The sequence below is a fragment of the Corvus kubaryi genome, unplaced genomic scaffold (assembly GCF_017639235.1).
Source record: "Corvus kubaryi isolate FWS band 111438036 unplaced genomic scaffold, C.kubaryi_AGA036_p1.0 76, whole genome shotgun sequence".
NCBI lineage: Eukaryota > Metazoa > Chordata > Aves > Passeriformes > Corvidae > Corvus > Corvus kubaryi.
This window is the reverse complement of record NW_024582063.1, coordinates 13,906,159-13,933,635: the sequence shown is the minus strand read 5'-3', so window position 1 is coordinate 13,933,635 and position 27,477 is coordinate 13,906,159. Positions and strand designations below refer to the sequence as shown.

The 27,477-nt window shown below is 38.1% G+C and overlaps 1 protein-coding gene across 2 annotated transcripts in view; it reads right to left on the bottom strand.

Moving 5' to 3' along the window:
* Window positions 1–2,140: 2,140 nt before the first annotated feature.
* The window catches only part of PRKCE (protein kinase C epsilon), a 287,813-nt gene continuing 262,476 nt past the window's right edge, over window positions 2,141–27,477 (bottom strand). The window contains exons 14-15 of one of the 2 annotated variants that reach the window (XM_042051562.1): window positions 24,268–24,414; window positions 2,141–5,370 (exon numbers count right to left, since the gene is read on the bottom strand). In XM_042051562.1, coding sequence (XP_041907496.1) covers window positions 5,224–5,370; window positions 24,268–24,414 — 294 coding nt within the window. In that variant the 3' untranslated portion in view covers window positions 2,141–5,223. Of the gene's footprint in view, window positions 5,371–16,429; window positions 16,460–24,267; window positions 24,415–27,477 lie in introns of those variants that run through there. The other variant, XM_042051563.1, reaches the window with a different exon arrangement.

Sequence of the window (27,477 nt, the reverse complement as noted above, 5' to 3'; positions counted from 1 at the left end):
CAAAAGAAGGGATACCCCAGAACACAGTAAGAGCCTGTTGTTGACAGAAGGAGAGGAGAGCATGTCCTGTATCTTGATTTTGGAAAAATACTTGTTGCATGCAATATAAGCAAGCTAGGGAAAGACAGTCTAATCACAGCTATATATAGGGGGTATAAGAACAGCAGGAAAACCATACTGAGAAGGTGACCATCAAAGGTTTACTGCTCAAATGGAAGCCTGCACCAAGGAGCATTTTGCAACTTGTTGAATTCCTATTTTACATATTTTCATTGTGTCCTGGACAGACCTGTTTTGATTACGATTGGATGATCAGACAGAAAGCATGCACATTAGATTTACAACTGACACTAATCTGGGACAGCCTGTGAAATAATTGAGAACAAACTTGGATTAAGAAAAGAAAATGTAAAAATGTACCAGAAAACAAACCAGAACACAGTAGTCATTGTAACAATCCACATTGCATCCACATACTGAATATTACATGTAATTCTACTCCCTGTCTTCAGAAGAGATACAGGAGAACTAGAAAAGATTCAGTGAAATTGATACAGATGACCAAAAATACGTCTTTATGAAGCCTTTTGACAGACAGGGCAAGAATTTTCAGTCTGAAAAAGAAATGGCTGAGGAAGGATGTATGAGTGACCTATAAAACTGGAGTGGCATAAAAAAAGGTGTATAGCAAAAAATGGTTTATCCCCTTTCAAAGAAAGACCCAGGCAGCATAAAATGGAATTATGATTGGGTCAGAATAAACAGAGAGGTAATTTTTAACATAACTGTTGAACTCTGTAGCTCTTTCCCACAGAATGTTTTGCATGCCAGAGGTTGACATTGTTCAAAACTGATTATCAAAATTAATCAAAAGAAAGTTTCCTATTGATTTCATCATGTAACTAACTAGTCTACTAGGAGGCTAAAAGTCTTTTTGATTATAAAATGATCTAACAGCTCCTGTCTCTGGAAGGCCACAGAGGCAGACAGATACTTGCTGAGACTCTCTTCCTGAACATTTAGTACCACATTTACAGCATGGATAGCCAATGAGACTGCAACTCATTCCTCTTCAAAAAGCTGTTGTTTTCCCAAATTCTGCAGACCATCAACAAGGACTAAAACTGTTCATCAGTTTTACAGCATTACAAGAAAACATGATATGAATTGATCTGTTTAGAGACCAGTGACGCTTATTGTTTGTGAGATGAAGTTAAGACTTCAAATGCTTGTAAGGCTGCAACACACAGCCAGAAAATCAAAGTTACATGGTTATTTAACTGGTAAAGTCTGTGTGACAAAGATTATGCTAATGCTGTCAACACACAGGAATTGGAACATGCTCATAGGCACCAAACACATTCAGTGGCTTTGAGAAGACTAAGCCTAAAGAAAGAAAGCGGAGGTTTATGCAAAAGGTACAATTTGAACAGAAAACACAATATAAAATTTCAAATTTTTTTAAAGCTCCTCAGTATACCTACTATGCAGGGATACTAACTGGAGATTGTTAACTGGATTTACTGCAAGAGTATGCTGATAGCTGATCTACTGAAACTGAAGTTGAGAATTTTAGACCATGGAATTGGAAAATATTTAAGGTGCAAATTGAAATATGATGAAATATTTCAAATTTCAATCAAAGTCATATTGACATATTAAGCTAAATAAATAATTTAATAAGCTCTGTGACCCTTAGCTAAATTTATGCATACTATTAATTCCTCTATTCAATCCAATGAGAGACTAAAGCAGTCCAATGTGTTTGTACTCAAAGTGCCCTACTGAAATGAGTTTTAACAATGCAGCTAAGCAGAATGCTGTGATCAGTCAGAACTCAATGACCATTATGTAGCCAGTAAGCAGAAAAAGTATGTAAACTCACCTGCATGGTGTTTTTGAGGTAAATGTTGTACTACCCAAGAATAATAGTGATCACACACTGTTACCTGTGTTTTTCTTGGAGTGTTTAGTGCTTCACAGGCGAGGCTCTTGTTAGCAAATCCTTCCTTTGCAAAACGTCCACTCCTAAAAGACAAGCTCGCGAGATTTTGTACAACACGTAACAGCAAAAATATTCATCCTTCATCTTTCTTTCTTCCTCATTAGGAAATACTCAGGAAAACTTTGGGGAAGAAAATAAGATTTAACATCATTGTATTTATTAGGTTCCGAAACAATACACATTCACATCCTTTTGAATACAGTACATTTGGCACAGTAATAATGTTTACGATGAAATAACACTAATGAATGGCAAGAGATTCAAATTACATCCATAAGAAAAAAATTCTGTACAAATAAATCCTCACAATAAAAAAAACCCTTACCCCCCCAACTGAATACATTTTATATTTAGCCAGAAATATTCTGCACATAATTTAAAAAGAGGTAATTTTTAAGCCTTTTTGGAGAGAATTGTTTTTCACCCTATGGAGAAAAATGTATTTCCATTTTTAAAGTCTGTTTGGGAGAAAAATCAAGAAACAATGGGTTCTTTATAATTATTATTATTAACAACAATTTTGGCATTTTGCACTCAATTTACAAAGAAGGAACAGAAAAATTCTACAGAACAGGCAGAAATGTAACAGAATGTCCTTTTTTAAGAGTTATCTTTAAAAAATGTTCAAGGTAACAGACAGACCAGACCTTCTGATGTAAACCCAAGGCAGAGGATCTAACTATTGATACTGAAGAAATATCTGCCCATGCAATAGTTCTATCTCCTTCACTTTTCTCTTAGCATCCTACCCAACACTGCAGGCGCTGAGGCCTCTTCAAATATGAACATTTGCTAATTATCTTCACGTTAGAAAGGGGAATACAGACTACGTAGCTTGTGCACAATAGCTTTATGGGATGCTTTTATTCCTTCAAAATAAATGTTCAGAGTTCTTTGTAAAGGCCCCTTGTTGGACAAACAGTAGTGCACGATCCCATAACTTGCCTTCCTAGCAGTCTACTCACCCATGGAAGAGAATGCCTTAGCATTGTGATCAGTTCTTGCCTGGATGTCAAAAGCTAACCGTGATGAGAAATAAACAGAGCCAGTGGCGAGACACAAATTGATGGGCAGTTCTACAATATATTTCTAAGAGAGAAAGAAATTTAAACACTGAGATGATGCGATCATTAAGATGTTTCTGTGCTGGTACTCAGCTCCAGAAGCTAGTCTTTTCCCAGTACAAAAGATTACTGAAGATAAATTAAATTAAACTAAAGGCTTGATCCTTATTACACTTGTAGGCCAGACAACACATTAATTGATATATCATAATATTTAATATTTTGAAATAATCATAAGAATATATATAATAATTACACCTGAGTTTTAAAAACAAAACAAAATGGAACTGAATGGTGTCATCAGTAACAGGCCATGAGCAGCCAGACGCAAAACTGACACAAACTAACTCATCTGCTTGAGACCGAGATTATCTCTCTTAAAGCCAATGATTCACACTTTGTCCACCACGATTTGTAACATTCCTTTCTCTTTCCGAGCTCTATCATGTCATAATAGAGTTGAAGAGAAGTATACAAGAGATTTAGTATAGCTTAATATATGTCTACATCTTTTATAACAAAAACCTCATCTTTCTGACAGTAACTTGAACCAATACACATACAAGAGTATTGCACATGGACATTATTATAATTATTCTTTCATAGACTAACATTTTAATAGTATGCCTGAACATGCAGCAGTTGATACCTCTATATTCAATGAATTCCACAGGCCTTGCAGCAAACACTATATACAAAATCTCACCTGTACAAAAGGCAAAAAAGCTTCTTTAGTGCCACTTTGCCAATCACAAGTATATATATTTTTGTGCAGCTGGAAATCCATGTGCAACAATTAAAATGGATTCCAATGACCGCTCACTCAGTCCAGTAAAATATATAATAAAATGACCTCAGCGATACATGTACACAAAAAAAAAAAATCAGAAAAAAACCCCCAAAAAATCAAAACCAAAACCAAACCACAGGGTACTCCTGGAAATATAAGTACATAACACTGTTAGCGTATCTACAGGAGGTAACTTCACATTAGTAATATTGTCCACATGAGTTACCATTTCAATTCATACACAAAAAAAATATCAATTTACAACTTTCAATAATGTCAGTTTGTGAATGTTTGATCTTCAGTTTTTCAACACATTTCCACATAACGCATGTGTAGCCTTATTGTGTGTCTTCTAAAAGCAGATTTCTCTTTAGATTTTAAACATAAAACCCAACAAACACAGTAGTATTATGGTTTTGTAAAAGTGTGCAAAAGTAACACACTGCTGAGAAAATAAATATAAATAAGAAATTATTTATCAACTTAGCTACAATGGAAAAAGGCAAATTTAGAATGTTTATAATTAATTTTTTATGCAAAATTAACTGTAAACATCTGCAAGCTTGCCATCACATTAATGGTTCATTTGAAAGGATATTAAATTTGGTAACATGGATAGTACACCAAATTATCTGAAAAACAGTAAAATGTTTATATATAGCTGAGTTAAAGTACTGGAGGCTTTTTATTCTTTAGCCCTTTAATATCTATCCATGTAGTATCTACTTCTTGCTTTAAATAAAATTTCAGTTATCTTTGCGTCTCTTATTCCTAAGAGCTTCCTGTACATTGTATGATGAACTTCACTGAAAGCCTTAATTGATGTGCTTCTTTTTCTGGACAACTTTATGGTTTGTACCTCTCCACAATAAATTAATAATCGAGGATTACACCTCCACGAAGGCAGACTTTGCTTTCCAAAGGGCATCTGAGTACAGATCTCACCATAACCACCAGTGCAGAAGAAACAGTTCTCACCTTCTTAGCTTAATTATATATGATGATTACAGAACGTGGTCTGCTAAATTGCTTTTAATAGCATATCTTCATTTTCTATGGAAAAGATGTGATTTTGTCCTCTGGGAATTCCTATTCTTAGGAATAAAACAAAAGTTGCAAATATACGGCAGTGTGTTACATCCACAATTTCTGATACAAAATTATTTTGCATTGCTTTGTGAGACAGAAATTAAGAGTGCTTTCAGGTCAGAAGATTAAAGGAAAAAAACAATAAATATATACTTTAACTGGGGATATGGGCTCAGGGTAAAAGAAGTAGTTCTTGATCTACTGAGTCTCAGTAATTTGATGATCTCTTCAGAATCACTTCTTGCAGCATCATTCATCTGTCAGCCTAACGTTGTCTATGGCAGTAGCTCTTCTCCAAAATAAGAGAACCCTTTAAATTCTTCTTGATTGATTTGTTTTATAATTGTCTCATCCACTAGTGTTAATACTGGTTCTTCTCGTGTAAAGTCTTGATCAAAGTTATTTACATCCCTTTTGGTTTTCTGAGAAGAGAAATATAAATAAGGTGAATGGTAAAACAGCACAATAAAATAAAAGGTGCTCTCCCTCCTCTCCATCCCCCCCCTTGAAAGGCTGAATTTTCTGGAATGATTGAAATAAAAGAGGAGCTACTTCACACAAATAATAACAGACATATGAGAGAAGCTACAGGAGCAAGAAATATAAATGAGTTCAGGAGAGGCCACAGAAGCAATACTGTAAATGAATTCCCAGAGACGCGCGGGTCTCTGGCAGGCGAAGGAATAGCAGTATGATGATAAAGCAGGAAGCTGAGATTAGGACTAGTTTTAAAAAGGCTTTGGCATAGAAGGTGGTATGGTTGTTTCCTCTTAGATTTGAACATAGTCATACCTCATTTCAGAGTCAGAGTGAACTGATTTAAATGATTTCCCCCAAACACAGCCTAGTGTTTCAACTCTAAGTAAACCATTTCTTTATATCAGGCTACACTCAGGTTTAAAAATCTCAGGTAAAGCTTGCAACAGCTCTCAATCCAAAATCCTTAAGCTCAACATTGGCAACTCAGATTTCCTAATGCAGCCAAATGTAAGTGAGAGCACCATGCAAAATGTGAAATTCTGTCTCCAGAGAAATCCACCTCAGAACTCTTCTTTATTTTGATGGCATCAGGATTTTCCCACTAAAGTCTAAAGCACCTCACTCCTTCAGCATAGTTGGGCCAACAAGGTGCAACCGTGCATGTTCTGGGATGAGAGGTATTTACAGAGACAGTCTTGGGGAGGCTGATTTGCTGTCCTCAGGCCACTCATGACAATGACTATCTGTGACCATTTACATGAAAAAAACACTCTAGGCTACAGTGGAAAATGCTCTCCACGCTCATTCCTTTAAACCTGCAGTATTCACATTTTCCATGTTAGCAGCATATTTCAGGTTCAGGGAATTGGAACAAACATTTTTCTTTATGCTGTCTCTTTTCTCTTTGTGTCACGGAATCTAGTAATTACCTGGGTGATCCTTAATGGAGGCACACTGACACATTGAAAATGAACTGTGTGTTTCTCCTGCCCATGTCTGGGATTAAATGATACTGGAAATAGAAGAGCTATTTGACTTGCAAAGTAAAATGATAAAATGACAAAGTCATACATCATAAAGTACATTAACATATTCCAAAGGGGATATGTACCCCCTTTCGGTGTAGGTAAACTTGTCTATAACATATAAATTTAAAAATGTATTTTATTCATCAGCTCTACTGAGACACTAAACAGTTTTCTTTCTCAAAATTGTAGAACAGTCATAGCAACCTTCACCCACACTGTAAGAACTTTATAGATACAGGGGAAAAAAGGGTCTATGTAAACACAAGAGACTGTCACTTGTAAACCAAGTACTTTCTAAGTGCAGACAAACAAAAATCCACAACCTCTATCTACAGAATTCCATTAAAAGGAAAGGGATATGGACTTAGCAAACATATATATATATATATGCTTATATTGTTTACATTTGAAATATTTACTTTGTACATAAAGACCAGACATGAAATGTATGTGACTCATATAACTTTGAATTGCGTAAGGCATGAGGGACCTGGCTTTGGACTTTTTGAGGTTTTTTCAAAGTAATTTGGGCAAAACCTGAAAAATAAGAATGAAATTTCATCTCATTTTTTAAAAGCATTACATTGCAACTGCGTCTACATTCTTCTTGTTCTCCATGTCCTACCATGGTATTTTCACACAATGAATTTGCCACAGGAATACTCACTAAAGCAGAAGAATCTAAATGAGTATTTGCAAAAAGTAGAATTCAAATTCAGAATTGTAGTTATATGCAAAAGAAATATGACTACACTCACACTTTTAACCACTAGCTATCAAGGACAAATAAGCTCTGGAGTAGCTGAAAACAAATACAATCTATATTATGTTCAGGTTTTCATATTGAACACATTTGTGAAAACTTGTTTAAGTTAAAACAGTAAAATGACAAATTCATCAAAGCCTATCAGGGGCAATTAATTTCCAATAGCTACTTATTCCAGAAATCACTAAGACTTGTGAAGGCGGTAGACAAAAAAGAGCGCAGAAGAGTGCATCTAAAAAAGGGTCCTAACATTGGTGCATGTAAATCCTACTGATTAAAAATAGTTGTGCTGCCAGTAGAGAATCCCAAACACTTCTGAAACAATAACCAAAGATATTTGCTTAGATTTAAAAGCCTACTGTGTCTTAAAATATGACTTTGAAACCAAAGGAGGAAATACAAGTTTTTACTTTCTCTGATTTATAAACAATTCCATGTAGTTTTGGCAGCATAGACGTAAATCACCCAATTTATTAACAGGACAAGCATGAAGGTATCTACGATTGCAAGGATATGCTAAGAGGTCTAACTAACCAACTGATGAAGTGAGATTAAACAGGGAACAAAAGCAAGTGGATTAAGCCATACAAGACCAAAGGTAGAGTTCATAACAAGTGCTTCTTTTCAACAGAAAGATTTATTTGAGAAACCCCCCTTAGAAACTTAGGCACTTTCCTCCTGAAGCTATGACTATTTTGCAAGGCTCCATTTGCTAAGACAAAACAGGTCTGGCCACATTTCTGCTAATATTGCTATTTTAATGTACTTGCACTGTGAATACTCTGTAGGCCAAGAGCATGAACCAACACACTGTTGCATCATGAGGGCTCAGGATGAAGGTGTGAAGGACTGTGCCTGTCTCCTAGCAGAGAAGCTGAGAAAAGAAGGAAGATCTGCAAGGTAAGGAAAATATATGAAAGGAACAGAGTGCAGCTATTATCCAACTCTGAACATAAAAAAATAATGAAGATAAAAGGAAAAATGTTTAGATTGGCTGCTAAATGCATAATTTAAAATGCAGTAATTAAATGGGTGGGATTCTGTTTATTTAGCCTGCAGCTCCTAAGACTCTGGGACACATTATTTTAAACTTTTCAAACGTTTTTCCAGGTAAGACTTTTCAATTTCAGATGACAGAGGAAACTACAGTACTAGGAAAGAAAAACATGCAAAACTACAGCTGTCTTGCCAAACACACAAAAATTCCATCAGGTTTCAGATGCTCCTTTCTTTCTCTCTAGACTACCCAAGCATCTTGTCTTCAGCTACACGAGAGCAGGGGCACAGCAGCTACCCAAGAGCTTTCAACAGCAGGTGCCAAATTCCACACTGCACTGAAGCTGCTCTCCTGCAGGCAGCGTGTGGGCAGAGCCCCTGTCCATCTGACAAACAGCAGCAGCAGTGCCAATGGCAACGACCAAAAATGACATCATTCCAGTTCCAAATCTCATCAGACAGATGGCTGTTCCACCAGCAGAATACCTCTGGCAGTGAGAAGGAATAGTGACTACCTCTTGCAGGTGGGACATGTGCTGGCCACTTGATCTTTTGTCTTTCTTCTTCCCAGCAGTGTGAATGCTTCCTGGGTCGCCTGTCTGAGCAGGGACCTAGTGTGACTCAGGAGACATGATCTGATCAGATGTAACACTTGGGCTACATCCTTGAACTAAGAAACCCATATGACTACTACCCATTGAGGATGACAATTTTTAAGTCAAAATCATGTTTTATTCTATTCAAAGAGATAAAGATATCAGAAACTATAAAATACTATCTCTTCACAAAACACCATTTAATCAGCTTTTGTAGTTGGCCTGTACAACTTTGGACAAAGAGTTATTGGGTTTTTTGAGTCAAAATGCTTTTTTCCCCCCCTCATATTTCTTCACATATTTACTAAAAGATGCTGTTAATAAGCACACATTAAACAGTGGTTTTCTGAACTGTTTTTGTTTTCAGCGCCGTTTCAATAAAACATTCATTTTCTACCTGCAGTCACAAACTCAAGCTTAAGAAAACCCCTCTAAAATCTGCTTATTAAGCTTTGCATTGTTAAGGATTACCAACCTCGTCTGTCAGTGATAATTAAATGACTTTATACGAATTTCAACAGGGAAAAAAGAAATTGATGATCTTATCACTGAAAATACATGCAGAAAGTTAAAACTTGCCATTCCTTCCATTAACTACATGAACCAAATGTGAGTGATGGGAGCCTTTGGTATTGAAAAGCCACAGAAATCCTTGCAAGAAGGCATGTGACAGAGGGTTCCAAAACAGAGAACTCAGCAAAGCTTGGACATCTCATCAGCTGTGTCATGAGACCAAGAGGCTCAGTGGACTCTCTTCTGCCTAACAAAGATTAAATTAATTCTCCAGTTTGGAGACATTAAGAAGTCTCTCTCTTTAATCTGTTATTTATTTTCATTTAATTTGCAGAAAATCACTGAAACTCTTTCAAGTCCATTGTAAGCTCAACGGCTCCCATAACTGGGCTGGCGTTGTCCAGCAGCTTCAAAGGCTACTTAGGGAAGGTAAAAAACAGATGGGGGTAGTACCTAGGAAACAACACTGCCACAAAGACTGGGTTTGGTGTTTTAGTCTGATTGTCCTACAGATTCACAATATGCTGTTTAAATATAACTACAAGAGGCTGCTGCAGCTTTTGGTGTGCAGCTCCAGAGGCACAGGGCAGTAGGAACAGGAGATGCAGCAAGAGTCAGACCTTCTCATATGTATTACGTGGTATCACTTAATTGTATCCAGAATTTTGCTTCAGTAAGAAATAAATGATGCCCTTGTTTGACACAGTATCATCAAGAAGAAATTCTTAGATCAGGATGATAAGAGTTCAAACATTTTGTATATACCTTATCACTGATAAGATTTTCAGATTATCAAGACAAATGGAAACTCAGACACCAAACCAGTGGGTTTGAAGCACAAGGTTATGTGGCTAACCTCACATGTCACTGTCCTCTCATTCACCTCTTCTTACTATGATAACAAAAACCACAGCACAGGCAGAGATCACTTTGCACCACTGTTTGGATCTCTTTTTGTAGTAGTTTCTAAATATTTGAGACCAACTATAATGAGCACTCACTTTTGCACATAACTCATGCTATATATATATATATATATAAAAATTCAGTATTATTATTTTGAAGGAAATGGGCTAAGAAGCATGACACTTCAGGCCTGTCTTTCAGTTTATCCTCAGAATGCCTCTTCACAGTATTTGAATGTCCTGAGAATCTGTATCTGTATTAGATGTATTTCCTAGCTTGTCTTATTTCAGAAGATAAAAAATACATGTTATCAAAATAACTTTATAAGTTATTAAATTTTCTCAGCATGTTAATTGCTCTCGTCACACATGGGAGAGTGGCAACACATCTGCCATGAGCTGTAGTATATTCAACTGAAGTTTATGATGATAAAAAGGCTTTTGAAGCCAAGTAGCTCTTACAAGTATACCAACATTCATTACTTCCAAGCAGAAGGTGAGATTTCATTCTCCTAGATTATGCTTTCATCAGGTGTAAAGGACACCACATTAAGTGAAAGCAGTGGGAAACCCGCCACTCTAGAAAGATGTTAATAGATAGTGAAACAGTATTTGAAAAGCATCTCAACCTATGCAGTCCATATTTTACTCTGTTATGGAAGTACACAGATATTTAATAAACACCAAACTAATTCACAAAATGATGGATTTTAAAAGGGATCATTGGTGATAGAGTAAGCTGGAACATGTTTATACTGAAATGGTATTCCCTTTCTTAGGAATGTGAAATGGGTCAAGTAGGAAGGAAGAATAACCTAAACAATTAGGGGCATAAACATTTAATGACTACGTGGCCAGAATGCCAGCCTTTGTATTTCACTTTTACACAGACTTCCTCAAAACCAGAGCCTCCCAAAACCACCATCACAAAACAAACAGCAAGGCAAACAAAACCAAAGCTCTGCAGGTTCCCTGACAACCACCCTGTGCTCACAGCCTGGGCAATGAACCTTTCCCAGCAGTCCCACTGTGAATCTGTTGTCCTCTATGGCCCGGCTTGGGCATACTCATCACCCTGAGTACACAGCACTAGAGTTACGTACAGCAGATTGCTATATATACAGCAAACCTTTGTTCACAGCCTGGTTGCTGCATCACAACAGCTATCTCTGTGCAGAACATGGATGGAGATAGATTTCACAGGAGCTTTAGGGGAGCTCACCACCAGCTTTCCATCTGTGGTTAGTCCTTTACCCTCAACATCCATCATGTCCACCTTCTCAGAGCTTGCTTCCATTAGGACTCAGCTGTGACATAGAGCTACTGCACGTTAGCTGTGCTATGGTAGAATACATGCATTTTGTAAAGTGAAAACAATTGCAGGGAATGAGTGCCAACTTCTGAATTCCTACACTACATCTTCCCTTTATGGTAGGCTTCTTTGAGAGATCTAACCCCATGAGAAACAATTTTATATTTCTTCTTGGGGAGGGAAGGAAAGACAAGAAGAGAAAGTAATGGAACATATGAAAATACCCTTCACCTGCACAATGTGATTCCTATTGCAAACCTTATGAACTACTCTGCAGTGCAGATTTCATATGTCTGTCTCTCTAATTCACATTATACTGGCAAGCTTCCACTGATATCCTCAGCTGCTCTAAGGTTATGATCAGCAATGTCACCTTCCCTCTTTCATCCTGGCAAATATCCGACATTAGCCCATTTTCAGTTGTGCTCTCCTGAAGCTGCATTTCAACCATTGTTACAGCAGAATGACAGGAATCAGGGCTGGTGCATCTGTGACAATGTGCTGAACCACCTGCTGGTGAGTCCTCAAATACATATGTAGAAGCCTTTTTGTCTTCCTGATCCCTAGCACTTTGGCACAAAGGACTATCCAGACAATGGAGCTGACTTGCAAAGAGGAGGGAAAAGTGAGGTAGGTTGGTAAGTCTAGGGCACGTGTTCCTAGAATTTCAGTGGCTTCCAGGAGATATCCACAAAATCACTGAAAAAGTTATCCAAATATAGATTAACTGTGCACTGAGGCATTTGACCAGATATATTCTGTAAAAGATCAATAGATTTACTTTACTTTCCATTCTTTAAGCAATCACAAAGACAAGGAATAAATTAAGGAGACCGTGATGTTAGTAAAGAGATGAGTGTTGTAATAAAATATTGCAAGCCACTTTATGTATCCTGAATAAATATTGACTGACTGATTTTCGACCGTTTTATTCTGCCCACAGTCACCTACACATTTATTTACAGAAAAGTACCATGTTAGGGAAACCTTCCTGATGATGACATGAAATTATACAGTAGTATCTTGTGATTCTGAGCCTTCCTCTATCAAGGAGCATTAACATGTGTATTGTGATGCTGGATGCAAAGACACATCACAGCTTGAAAGGTAATAGCAACACGTATAGTGGGAGCAAAACTCCAAGACTCAGTTACACACTAAAATAGTGTGCATTACAGGCCATAGAGTAGGAATGCTACACATTTTTTGGCAAGACTGACTACATTTCTGGAAACTCATGCTCTTTGATGCTCTTAGCTAAGTAGTTTGATTATGCATATGACAGGCTTTCATACAGCAAAATGGTACAGCAGGTCTTATCTTAGACAAATGGAGAAAGTTACACAATGATGGTTTATTGCTAAGACTACTGAATTGTTAGAGATTATATTTTGAAGTGTAATGATTATTTTTAAGGCTTTGCAAAGACAGAGTAAAATAAAGATGTATGTGACTTTAGAAAGCAGCTGAAGATGCTGTCTTTTAAATTTTTTTTTAAACTAACTCACATACAAATCATAGGCTAAGTAAAAGGCATAGCAGGACTATGCATGAATGCCTACTACTTCTGCATCTCAATACATCTCCTTTCCACCTTTCTTACAGACACTGTAACTGCTTTTTTTGGAACACAATTTTATTCAAAGAGCACAGTATGACATAGCAGAGTTTGTAGTGACATGACTTTAATTCTTGGTTCTGCTACTGATCTGCATTGAGCTTGAGTAATTTTCTCTTCATCATTCATCTAGTTTTCTTCCTATTTTTGTTCTCCTACAGGTGGGCTGTGATCTCTCTCTCTATCATTGCCTACAATCTCCTGACTGTCTTTCACTTACATAGCTTTTTTCACAGTGGGAACCCTATCTTGCTAGGAATTTGAGCTGTTAATGCAGACGCGATGGTACAAACTCAATCTCCCTTTCTTCTTGTTCTTGTCAAATATAAGCACAGTCTTCCAAACTGCCATGGGCAGTCATGGTCTTCAGATCCTTCTTTTGCATACTCCAGTATTAAGCCAAGAGAACTGTTGTTCTGTAAGTCCTTCACAAACGTGAATATGGCATGCAAGGAACAAGACCTTAAGGTTTTTTGCAAATGTCTAGACTGAGTGTTCCTTTCATCCCACAGGATTTAAACATATGACTTCTGGAGCACACTGTTGAGAGGGCCAGTACAAGGTCTGTGCCTCCACAGTAACAAAGCCCCTTGAACCAGCACAGCAGCATAACAAGAGGAGAGCAGCAGCTAAAGAACTGCTAGGATTCCTTACCATTTGCAGATGCCCTCCCTGTCCCGCTACCGCAGGTAAGTAGCTATACATCAGCTGCTTCAGTCCACTGCCTAGTAGTGCATATGCCAAAGGAATGAAGTTTTGCACTAGTATGCCGAGCTGTGAACACACACATTGACAAATCTTTGCTGCCCATTTTGGGTGAACACCCTAGTGTTCCAGTTTGCCCAAATTTAGAAATATATCCTCTGAGAGAAGGCAGGCTGAAACCACCCCTCCCCCACCAGGTTCGGAAAAAATAAATTTTCCTCAAAGGAAAGTGAAAGAGATAAAAACTATTTATTTAACAAACACACAGGAAAAGGATAATAATGCTAAATAATAAAACCTCCTGCTCTGCTGAGAGAAACCTGGGGGAAAATTCAGAGTCCTTCCGTAGATCTCTCTCTCCCTCCTTGGAGCTGGGATGGGGTGGTGGGCCCACCTCCAGGGCCAAGGCCTTGGTAGAAAGTCCTCCCGATGTATTCTGATGTTGAAACAGTCCAGCAGAGAAAAAAAAAAAGGAAAAAAACAAAGTCCCAGGAAAACAAAAGTTCAGCTCTACGGAGGAAAAGGAGTTGAGGAAAAAAAACCTGCCAAAAGCTGTCTGGAAAGAAAAGCAAGCTGGCTGCTTCCCTTCCCTCTCGCTCTCCTGCCGCAGTTGAAAAAAAAGTCTCTATCTCTGTGTGACCTTGAACAAGCTGCAAACTGCTTTGAAGAAGTTTTGCTCAGTTTTTCCTCCCCCCTCTCAGGCTCAGTTTAAAGGCACAGAAAGGCACAAGAATTAATTTCTGGGCGTGGGGCAGCGATATGGGATACATCACGAAGTCACCCCAAGACACCTAGCAAGACCTAACGTTTGCATTAGCACAGCATACTGCAAGTACAGAAAGTTCTGCACGAGAAACAAACCCAAAGCCAAAGCTCTTTTTATACTCAGTGTTTACTGGACTCCAGCTGGGATGGGACTAGTCATGAAAGGCCAGCCTTCAACAAATCTTGACTTTTTCTTGATAAATTCCACCTTCTGATAAAGAGCCAGATGCTACTGCTTCTTAATTACCTGGTTTTTCCACTGGCTTTTATTGCCATCAGAAACAGGCCCAACCCAGGAATATTATATATTATCTACATTAACATACAAATAAAATATTTCTGTATGAATTCTTAAGAACGTACATAAGAATGTAAGTGAACATGGTAAGATTATTTCGCTTAATGGTTTAAACAACTTTATGAAAATTGCACTGGATATTAAAGCAGCCAGAAAGTGAAACAGAATTTGTGTTTTTCTGGGGAAGCCCAAAAGGAAAGCAGGTACACTCCGGTTGCTTATCACTGTATCCCAATGGGCACCACTTAACAATGTACACTTAACAGATGGTTAAATGGACTTAGTTATCCAGTATGAAAATATTTTAGTGCTATAAAACCAGGACTCAACAAAACAAAACAAATACTGATGGATCTCCAGCACAGAATCAAAAGAAGCATAACAAAAGTTGTTTAACTTATAAATATTTGGAAACCTGCAGTGCTGGGAAGTAGCTTCCAAACTTCTGTAATTCTAGTGTTGTGGTAATCACATCTAAAAACAGCTGCTGGAGGCACTGACACTGAAGATAATAAAACCCCAAAATCAGACTAACTGAATGAGAAATTCTGGGAAAACAAAACCTTGTACATTCAAAAAAACCCGAACACTGAAATCCCTTAAAAATACCAGCTCACTTACTTGTGACTTCTCTAAGCTGCACAGAGGCTCCTCAAAAGCTATATACTTACATCTTGGGCAAACTTAGTGGTTGCACAAAGCGCCAAGCTAGTTGAAGCTTTGAAAACCAAGTTCCTTCACTTTGCTGAGGGAAGAGGCAGGAGTATTCCAGATTTCTCTGTCCTGCCCAGCCACTGGATTGATCGGTCTAAGCTACGCTGTGGGCATAAGTATGGTACTATTTGTTGTTCACAGCTGTCTAGAGCAAGCTCAGCTGAGATCCTGAACTTCATTGCCTGAAAACAACCATTGCTTCTCAATCAGCAGCCACATGGTTAACACTGAAACCAGCAGCAGAAAAGTGTAACTTCTAGGAACCATCTGAAATTCAATACTCTGATTCCCGATACCCTGTGACAGGGACAGCATGCAAAAAAGGTGTTGGAGTAATAAAAAGTCCGTCCCAAAAGTCCACACCCATTTTTCTTTAGTTTTTCTAAAGGATGTATGTTAACCATTTTGACAAAGACAGTCTACCCCATTTCTAGACTTTTTTTTGTACACCAGTATTAATCAACGTGGTGTCACTCTCAGAAGAAAGCCCACTGTTTTCCTGTGCCTGAAATGTCTGCAGCAAGTGGGAAATACATAATGGGCAATGTATAATAATGGTACATGAGGGTCTGAGGTCTCAAGATCACTCCCCAGTGTTTTGTCTAAGCAGTAACACTTCATGCAAAGGCATGCAGTATAGCCCCTTGCGTGCCCATCTGCTAAATGCTCATTGCCATGCACTGATGACTGAATGGAAATATATTATGAAACTGAAGGGACACCTCAAGGTTATTAGGCCTAAAAGTGGACCTACCTTGACATTTTCCCCATATTGAAGGCCTTACCTTAAAGAGGGACATTCACACTGAAGCAAACTTGAAAAGAGAGAACATTTATACAAAAAGAAATTTACTTGGCCTGTAATTTCCTATGTTCCTTCTGGTGCTATTGAATGATTACTGCATTTTACAGGATTTCTTCCCCACAGCGTAAAGGCAAAGTCATAATTCTGCATGGATGACGATACAATCTACTGTCACAAAAAAGTAGAGGTGTGCCAAAGAACCCCCACCAAAACAGTATCATGACTTCCCAACACCAGGTTAAAAATCCCTCATTAGAAAGTAAAAAAATCTTTGCCTCTTAGCCCTCATGTATGAAAATGAATCTGCAATTATAGAACTTATGTTTCAGGCTAGCATATTGGAAAGTTTTCTCCAGAAACGTGGTCCCTCTTTAAGGATTCCAGCCGTATTTCACAGTAAGCAGATGGTTGCTGCAGCAATTTGAACACACACCTCTCTAATTGAAGACTTTTTTTGGGAGCCATTCAGTGTGGCACCTACCCATGGGGCAGGTGTGGCCTCTGCCTGTTTGCCTGTGCAAACAGCCCAGCTGCACTCTCCAGAGGTGCTGATTTGTATTTGCTACTTATTACCCAGCTTCCAAACACTGTGGGCATCCAGCTTCTCGTTCAGTCATAGGCAAAGGATTGCCAAAATTTTGCCAGTTTTTTCACTCATTCAGGGGAGGGGGAAAAGAAAATTCACGGTGCTCAGTGACTCCAGTTGTAACCCACAATCATTGGCTACGACTAGAATTTCATATTTGGGAATGATTTTATTTCAAACCTTTGCTGCAGTGCAAAACTGAAAGCGGACACATTGCTGGCATCCTTAAGTCAAGACTTAACAAGGGAGTTCAGGTTCACAGAGGAAACTGCATACAGACCATGTGGCTCAGATAGTGATAACTAAGGGGGGAGGAACTTTGATAACGGTTTATCATTATCTTAGAGGTACTGGAGCTGAGAGAGGTGTAATTTGAGATGAAATCTGCTAACACTGAGGTCTGGTGTAGCATAAGAACACTCTTCCAAGGGAAGTCCTAAGCATTCAGTCAATTTAAAAGGCTGATCTTTAGCACTTGTTTTTTGGCATTTCACAGCTATATTTTTTCACTGGCCCAGAACTTTGCATCAAGCATCCTGTGATTATCACAGAAGAGAAACTGAAGCATGAAAAGATTAGGTGATGCAGCCTGGCCACATCATGAGTTGCTAGAAAATCTGATGGAAGAACTTATATATCTTGCAATTCTTGGGTCTCTGGTTTTAGCTGCTAGACCAGCTCTCTACCCTATGGAGTCAGAACTGAAGAAGGAACTACAATTATTCAGAAAATATTCTAAGTGATGTAACGATAGAAATTGAAAAAGCTGCAAAATGAAGTAAGTCAGGTGAATAGGCCAACAGCAGGTGTTGTTGCTCCATACTGCAAGATACAATTCTGCAATAGACTATCTCATTCATTTTGTCTTTAATGCTCTTGAGGAAAGTGAGCTTTTAGAATGGAAAACCAAAAAATTATGAATGCATTGAGAAAGTTAGAATAACGCATTGTTCTGTGAAAGCTGCATGTTGACAGTGAATCATTGTAATACGATTATTTTGTTCACTTCATCTCCATAAAGCCACACTATGAATGGATTGCCACAGGCACTGATAAAGCCATTAGTGATGAAACTTTGGCTTAATTGCTAGAAAGAAATACATGTAGCAAACATCTGTTTTACCAGGCTTTGTATTACCCTCTGGCTGAGAGCTCTTCAGCTTTTTCATGTTCAGGACATCTTAGACAGTGTCTCAAATTTTCCCAACCCTGACACTGACAACAGGGTAGTTGCAAGTGGCAAGTCTGTCTGTTTGCATGCACGTTTCAAGGGTTGACACTGAAAACTGAGTCTGGAAGGACAGGAGTGTGCCTGTAGTGAGACTGTCCTTGCTGCACAGTGCCTGAGAGCTTCCTCTGTCCCACAGCTCCTTGCAGCACACTGAGCCACTGTGACCAAGAAATGTGAGAGTGGTTTTACTGTGCTGGTCTAATTCTACAAAAATCAAAAACAAAGCCCTCAGAGGGCTGGAGCACATCTCTTACATGGAAGGGTTGAGAGAGTTGCGGCTGTTAAGCCTGGAGAAGAGAAGGCTTCAGGGAGACCCTGTATTGTGGTCTTTCAATACTCAAAGGGGGCTAAAAAGAAAGAAGAGGACAAACTTTTTAGTAGGGTCTGTTACCATAGGACAGGGGGTAATGGTTTTAAACTGAAAGAGGGTGGATTTAAACTAGATATAAGAAAGAAATTGCTTATGATGAGGATGGTAAAACACTGGAACAGGTTGCTCAGATTTATGATAGATGCCTCATTCCTGGAAACATTCAAGGACAGCCTGGACATGGCTCTGAGCAACCTGATATGGTTGATTAGGCTCACTGCAGAGGGGTTAGACTAGATGACCTTTAAAGGTCCTCTCCAACCCACACTATTCTATGATTCTATTAAATTGATGCTCATATGAGGCTACCACTGACTTCAGACAAATGGAAAACAAATTTGGGGCAGTGATTTTCCTCCATCACTGGCAAGAGGGACTATGATATTGCACATCTTCTTGCCACTTGTGCACTTGTTTCTGGGCTTCACTGGCTGATGTTGCTGACATGTCAGCAGGCCACAGATTTACTGTGGAAAGCCTACAGCTGGTCAGCTGTGTTCTCAGAAATGGCACAAAGAATTTCTTGCAGGGAACTATAACAATATAAAATTCATCAGTACACATTAGAGCTGAAGTAGCAATCTGCTTCAATGACTGTTCAATGACTGCATAATTTGTTATTTGGTACAGACAGACAGAATCAGACCATCATAACACTAAGCAGGATCTACCACATTTACCACCACATCAGTAACTTTGTTAAGAAATTGATCTACTGCACCATTGTTTTAATTTGTAAGATGGCAAATGCAGTTTGAAAATGGAAATAACCAACTCAGCCAAGCCAGGAACACAGCCATGGAAACAAAGGAAGATGGAGAGCAGAGAATCACTGAATGCTATTGAGGTCTTTGTGGCTCTTGGGCAATAAATGATGCTGCAAATCACAGCCTGACCTTATGGCTACTGATCATGGAAATGTTGTTCTCCAAATGGAATAAAATTCCAGGGAGAATACATGTGACAAAATAACAGAGGAATAAAATGCCTCAAAGGGTTTTCTGTCTCACAGCAGTTGCTCTGGAGAAAAGATATCTGTCTGCACTAAAATGGTGCCTGTTGCATATGCAATTACAAAGTCACGACTGCATTCAGGAACGAACAATACTATTCAGAAAATTTCAAGACAGACTGTGAAGCTCAAAGAATCAGGTTTTAAGAACAGCAGAAATGATCTTCAAAAGACACTGCGAAGTCACTGGAGCTTAGATGTAACAAATATCTTCTGTCTAGCTGCTCAAAAGTTTGCTTGATGTCTAATGTACATGCTCCAGAGCCATAAGGTTTTTTCTACACCAGCTTAACATACATAATAGCTCTACATGGAACAAACTCTCTATATAGTAAACCACAGTGTGTATACATATATATATATACGTCAAATTAATTTTACCACTGAAAAGCCGCATGATCCTAGATTTATGAGAGGAAGAGCTGGCAGATAACATGCATCATAGGACTGAGCCCAAGTGCATTTTCACCCTTTGTATTTTCTATTCCAAGTCATTAACTGGAGGAGCAAAGACCCTTCACAGCTGGTTTCAGAGCCACCAAATCTGCTTCCATTTTCTCTACCTAGGACAACTGAGGGTGGCACTTCTGTCACTGCTTAGCAATCTAAACTTCAGCTATTTGTATGAATCCTCTATCCAGGGCACTCTTGCAAGCCTTCAGAAAACATAGGTCAGTTTTTCAAAATCCTTTTGGTAATTTTCATTCTAAGGATGGACACAGGAAGAAATTTCAGCTTCCAAAGCATCATTAGAATAATCAAATCATGTACAAATTAGAAGAACATTAATGGTATAATTATAGTATAATAAGCAACATAATTACATCCATCCACTGTGTGAATGAGATTTAAAAATAAAAACACCTTCAAAAGTCTGGCTAATAAATAGCCATGCAGGGTTTTTTCCAAGCCCAGTTGAAAAATTCAGACTTAAGGCTGGCAGAGCTGAAGAGATGTACCTGAACTATGGAGAAGCACAGGGCTGACAGTACCATGTAATATAGCCCCTCAGAAAACTTACTGTGGCAGAGAAAGGATGGAAGGTAACAGAAAAGCAAGCCAGCTGTGCTAATCAAGGAATTCATGTGTTTTGGGGGGAGTGAGGCAGAAGAGAAGCAAGGCTTTTTCCACAATAGCACCTCTGTGACCTCCCTTGGCAGATTATTCCATTGTCTGATAGGACCTCAGTGTTTGACCATTTCCCCTAATGACTGTACTTGTTTAGTGTCACCACTTTACATTGCTTGGAGCTCATTTGAACACATCTTATGTGTTGTTTTATTTTGAAAGTGTTTACGATATAATCATAAATTTTCCCCCCTTAGTCATCTTACCAGTTGGTCAGAAAACAGAAGACTACTTGTGTAAATATATGCATTCTTGCATGAGCAGAACTTCTGTATGTGCATGCAAAACTCAACTTAAATGCACAGATGACTATATATGTATTGTACACTTCTTTCCCAACACAGATGTACACTCACATTTCACATGCAAGAATGTCTATTTTCTGACTAATAATCTGACCTCTCTTTTCATAGTTCTTTTCACAGAACTAGGCCCTCCTCAACAAAAGATTAAAATAAATTTTTTGATCCTCTCTTAAGATTAAGAGTCACTTTTAAATAATCAACAGCCCTTTATTAATACTAAAAGATGTTAAAAAAACATGAAACATTCCAAACACAGGCATTACTTATGTTTTTTCCATAGTTGTTCCACAGCTATGGAACAGTTACGTTTGTTAATCTGAATCAATGAATCTCAATGCTACACCCACAACTGAACTTAGAGAAGAACTCTCTGTGTAGATTTTAAAGTAGATTTTATTTCATTAGTGTTCACCTTCTTCCCTCTTCTTAGGATTTTTCAAAGTGAGTGCAATCTAGTCCAGCTTGGCAAGTATACAAAATTACCTTTATAGCATCTGAAATTTACTGCCCTAAATTCCTTTGCCATTTTTGAAGTTGAATAATTGATAATTCTATTTTATTCATGTGATCTTTCTCTCCAGCCTAGATCTGTATCACACTTTACTTTCCAAGTAATATATCATTCAGTTTTAAGAGGAAAAATAAAAATTTCAAGTATGATCTTGCTCAAAGATTGCTATACAACAATAAAATCCAAACAACTGTAAAATGTATACACTTGGTACAAAACAGCTGATGGATCATAAACATGGATCATAAATATATAAGGTATGCTCTTTTGAAGGGTAGAAAAGTTATCAGTAAAAGCTGATAAGACCCAGTCACTGGGGAAGATACCTTAGAGAGAGCAGACTGAGAACATGAAAATAATAAGAGATGCCTGTAACACAGAGTACATATTATCTGAATTTACCACTATAAAAAAAAGGAGTTCAGAAAAAAAATCGAAGCATACAGAACTACTAGCCTGCAGGAATAAAATCTGGTGGAATTAAGAAAGTTGGTAGATACAACATAGCAAGAAGTAGTATGAAAATCCAACATTAGAGAAGTAGCCTGAAGAAAAATGAGCAGAAGTGTAAATAAAGATGTATAAAATCACCCTAACAATTATTAAGGAGCAGAGAGCTGTCCAAAAAGTTATACAAAGGACTACTCTGCAATAATCTGTAATCACTACTGAAACAGAATGATTCAACTAAAATACCTTTAAAGAAAGCAGAAAAGAGGAAAAGGAAAAAAACAACAGGAATTAATGAAATAGGATTGTCTTTATAATACAACAGCAGTGAAATAATTACTAGAAATAGAAGGAAGCCCCACTGAGAAGGCAGCAGGCATTTATATCAGCAATGAATAAAAATACCTGATATATGAAATGCCTTCTGACTTTTAAGGACCGCCACAGTGGGAGTACTTACAAAAATAATAAAGGCCTCATAAAAATACCTATTGTCAAAGGGACTGTGCATCTTGATCATGAAAGAAAAACAGCCCATAAACAGACTAGATGAAAGGAAACTGGAAATTAGATGCAGGCATAAAGTGAAAATAATTCTGCAATTGTTCATCTTGATTTAATAACTGAACTAACAAAACTCTGATGAATATTGAGCAAAGCAACAACAATTACGGTGAGACGGAAGGCCAAATTCCTGTGAAAACAAGAGAAGACCTACACAAATGCAATTCAGTTGAACACCAACTTCATCCAAGTGCAACTACCTGACAGCTGTGGAACCTGACTGGAAAACAGTCACAGTACTAAAGAGGCTTCTGATAAATACTAAAGCAGTTAATTTAGGGTTCACACTTCCTGCAGCAGTGCAGAGACTTGCACAGCAGTTCAGGCACCAGCCGCAACCTGGCCACACCTCCAGAGAGGAGCTGGGCAACAGGGGAGGGGACTGGCTGCACCACTTCCAGGAGTGGGGCTGGCTCAGGCCTCCCTCCCCCTGGACGTACGGCATTATAAGGTTTCCATTCTCCAACAAATACAGTAAGAAAACCTTCCTCATGTGATAACACTGTATCTTACTATTGGTCCCAGAAAGGCATTCATAAGGGCTTTCACTTACAGTTGTCAATCCTTTGGGCTTTTTCTGTACAGCTACAGAGAGAGAGAGATTTCCCCAAGAGAGGACTCAAAGGAGCTACCTCAAGCTCCTGTTCTGGATGGTCAGTCCCGCTTTCACCATCTACACAAGGAGCTTGGGGAAATGCATCTCACTGAACTCAAAGTAAATACATGTAACACACAGCAATTCTTCAAGAACAGAGGGGGCTTTTTCACCTCTAAATTTAACTCAGGATTCAGAGTTGAGACCTAAGGTTTTTATTTTGTTCATTTGTTTTGCTTTTTGGTTTTTTTAATACCTTTGTAAACTATCCAAAGAAAGAAACAAAGAAGTACCTTGACCATACTCACAGGCAAATCAAACATTGTAATTAGGAACGTGTGAAATCAAAAGATGCAAATCAGTCTCAGAGGATTTATCATAAAGTTAGCCTCTTGCACGTTTAAGCACAAAAATAACCACACACATTTTGTGACATTTGGTTAATTGTAAGTATTTTCATCCAGGGGAAGACTAGAATACGTAAAGTATTTTTGCTTGACTTTGGTACTTTCTGCAGGTGGGGCTGCTATTTACCTATTTTTGTTACTTTAAAATAGAAATACTTGGTTATTATCCAGGAAAATGTAAGTACATAAATTTATCTAATCATAATGTATATTTCTTTCCCCCAAGAAGCTGTTTTTTCAAGTTTCTTCACTTAAAATACTATTGCTGACAAATTCTTGTCTATGTTTTACTACAAAATCCAGTGGCCATCAGCAATGCAGAACTGTAAAGAGTTCACACAGAAAGTATAGACAGTATATACCAACTGAAATAATCTTTTCTGGCTATGGTATCTTTAAGAACACAGAAAATAATTAAAACAGTGCCTTGAGCTCTTTCATGGTTTATGTGGCCGAACATGAACATTTTCCTGTGCATTTAATCTATTCCTGACACTTACCTTCACAGAAACAATGACAAAGAAATCTTTTCAGCACTGTTTTTATGTTACTATTTCAGCCCCCAAATGCTGCATCAGGTAATCTCATTTCTCAGAAAAGCCAACAAGTAGAATTGCCAAACCAAATTTTCTCTGAATCTTATACAAACTGTTACTTACAATCCGAGGTTTGAAGGGTGGCTTGATTTTCCTTTGTTCTAGAAGAACCCAGTCAATTTCCTTGAAAAATGGATGCTGCTTAATCGCATCTTCCCCGTTCTGCGATGCCACACAGCCAAGTCGCTTGTTGGGATTTTTTGTCATGAACTGCAGGGTGGGGAGGAAAGGAGGGAAAAGTTAAAACATGAATGGCAATAGCTAGAGACCATTTGCTGGTCAATTACACACTATAATTCTTAAAGCTAGGTTTTTAGAGACAGTCCTCTTTCAGAAGGTTATTTCTTCTGGCCCTCCAAATTTCAGAGGTTTCAGCCAAGCTATTAAGATTCAGAGACTCCAAACTGTAAATTTACTGCAGGAAACTCTTTCAGTTTATTGTTGAGACCTCTTAATTTCATCTGACTGGGACTGCTAAAGGAATTGATTCTCTTTCAGCATTTCTAGTTTCAGCTTTAGCCAAAAGTACTAAAGGAAAGAAAGATGATCTTAAACCCTCCAGAGACACAGAGTGATTAGTACCTGCAGAACGCTTCCGTTGAGAATGGGAAGTTATGCCATCTCCCCAATGACATAACTTGCACATTCTCGTTCATTTTTAGTACACCATTAGCATCAGCAACTGGAACTAACTGGTCTCCTCTGGTGTGGTAATTAATAAACTTCTCATTTTTAAACTATTACTATTCCTGTCAGGAAAAAGCTGAATAACCAGTGTAAGATATTGATATCAACTGATGGGAGCTCAAAGTACTTTACTTGATTTTTCTCTTTTTTCCTTCTTTTATTAGCAATTGCTCTACTTATTTCCTAATTCGTGTGGACACAGAATCCTTGCAATTCAAGTAGCAAAGAATGCTGTTCTTATACACGCGAACACACTCACATTACAGAATTAGCTCAGTAGCTTTGCTGTAACTTCATATTCAGGCATTATATAACATTTTTAACTTTTAAACAAGTGTAAACAAAAGGTAATAATTGTTCAGTGCTTTTTCAAATTATGCATCACATTATACTACTGTAGGGAAAAAAAAAACTTAGGAAAAATAATCACTGTAATGCATGCCCTTCCAGTTATTAGGTAAGTAGCTACTTAAGCCCTTAGGATGATTTTAGATAGCTAGATCAGCCATCTAGCTATCTAACAGAAGAATACCCTGTCTGTCATTTTAAAGGTATAACATAGATCAGCAAGGCAATTCTGTCTGTGGTTTCTGACATCCACGCGCCGTTCTGAAGATGATCCTTCTCTTTGGTGTTGTGTTCAACTGCTCTGCAAGTTCTTCTGCAAGTGGACAAGTCCTATCTAAGCTACAGGCAATATTTCCTGTGGGCAGGAGAAACAAAGGTTTTGAAAGGATTACTGAGCTTTGGTAAGATCTCCTGAAAAACCACAAAATGCATTCCTACATTCCTCTGCTTTATTTCATCTCCAGGACTGGAGTGATCAGGCCAGGAACCAGCAGCCACATGTATTGCAGAAACAGAACATGGAAATGACAGGATACACTTTCTGTACCATATAATCCAGGTATCAAAGAAGTAAAATATGATCCTAGTACCTGCCATGTTTTATCTGTGTTTTAAACTGGATACAGGGAAAGTATCCGGACATGTAATTTTTTAAGAAGCCCAGGGCATGAAAATGTGACTAGACAGTCCAGTTTAGTGCTGTACTTCACAGACTTCATGAAGCTTTGAAATGGATGATGAGGGAGAATGTATTTTAAGAATGAATACTTAAACAAATTTATCATATGCATATATGATGAAATAATATCAAGTTTCTAAAGCAGACATTTAATTCCATTAATTTAATCGCTTTCTATTTCTGAAGCACAAGCTGACTTTTATTCCCTGTTTATCAACAGCATCAACACTGATGCAACTGTCAGGACAGATACAGCTGTTAAGTGTACTCTGCTGAAGAGATGGTTGCAAACAGAGCTGACATCCATAGCCATAAGCCTTTTTGTTTTTCCCTACTAAGGCAGGAACCTCCTCTTCTGAAAGGAGAAGCCTTTTAGTATCAGCATTCCTACTGACTTAAATGATAACAGGACAAAATGTTACTTGGGGCGTGAATCAAGGATCATTTGGCTCCCCAAATTTTGCTTCTTGAAATAAATCACACAGCTGAAAAACAGAGTTCTGCTTCTGCAGCCAGAGAGTGTCATCCCGGTACACAGGGAACACACACCATAGAGACAACATCTCTCCATTGCTTGTGAAGAAGCAGAGAGACAATTTCAATGAAGAATTGATTTCCTCACCACACAGGAAAGAATTTAAATAGCAATTCCTGCCAATTCACAGAAACAGCACTACTAAGATCCGTGGATTTTCATGGGATAAGCAACGTGCTGCCTTGTAATACTGAGCTTTAAAATCATCCTCCTTAGTGTTTTGTTGGAAATAACAGGAAAACTGTTTTCTTCAGAAAATAAGACAACATTGTTACTTAACACAAGAGAATGTCTTCTTATTAAACTTTCTTTACATGCTGTTTGAAGGAGTGTAAAAATACACAGTTTCTGAAGAATAAAACCCATGTCTGAAAGCACAATGTGAGGAAATGAAGTGTTCCAAAGTTAATCCCTTGCTACCATTCAGCAGTAAAATACATAGACGCCTCTTTCTTTCCTCTGTTTTTCCTGTTCTTCACATGGACAAGTATCAGATGAAGAACACAAGTTTCAAACAGGTTTCACACCATGGATGCATAGGCAGCAGGTTGCTAAACGTAAGGAAATGTGTTTTATTTATGGTGTAAACTGCCACAGCTCCAATCAATTGTATCAATTTTTGCCTAAAAGGCTATGACTACAGCAAGATATAAATCACCGTGCCTACTATCAAAATGTAGATCCAGGAAAATAGAAAAACGTAGTGAAAAGTTAGCTTTAAAAGAAATTAGAGGCATTAAGGCCCTTGCAGTTTCATTCAGAAAAATACACAGATTACACCTGCATTCTACATCTGCATTTGTGTGTGGTCAGTGAAGGATGTGCATAACATTAACAGTTATCCATCTCACTCCTTGCATTACCAATGAGATAACACAGTAAGGCTCTGATTGTTAAATCCTCTGTACTCCTCTATACCACAAATACCCTCTCCTAACAGTTACAGTGGCTCTTGTACTACACACTTAACCCAGAGAGTTATCTGTTACATCTTCCCTTCCACCAAATGCTTTCAGAATAATAG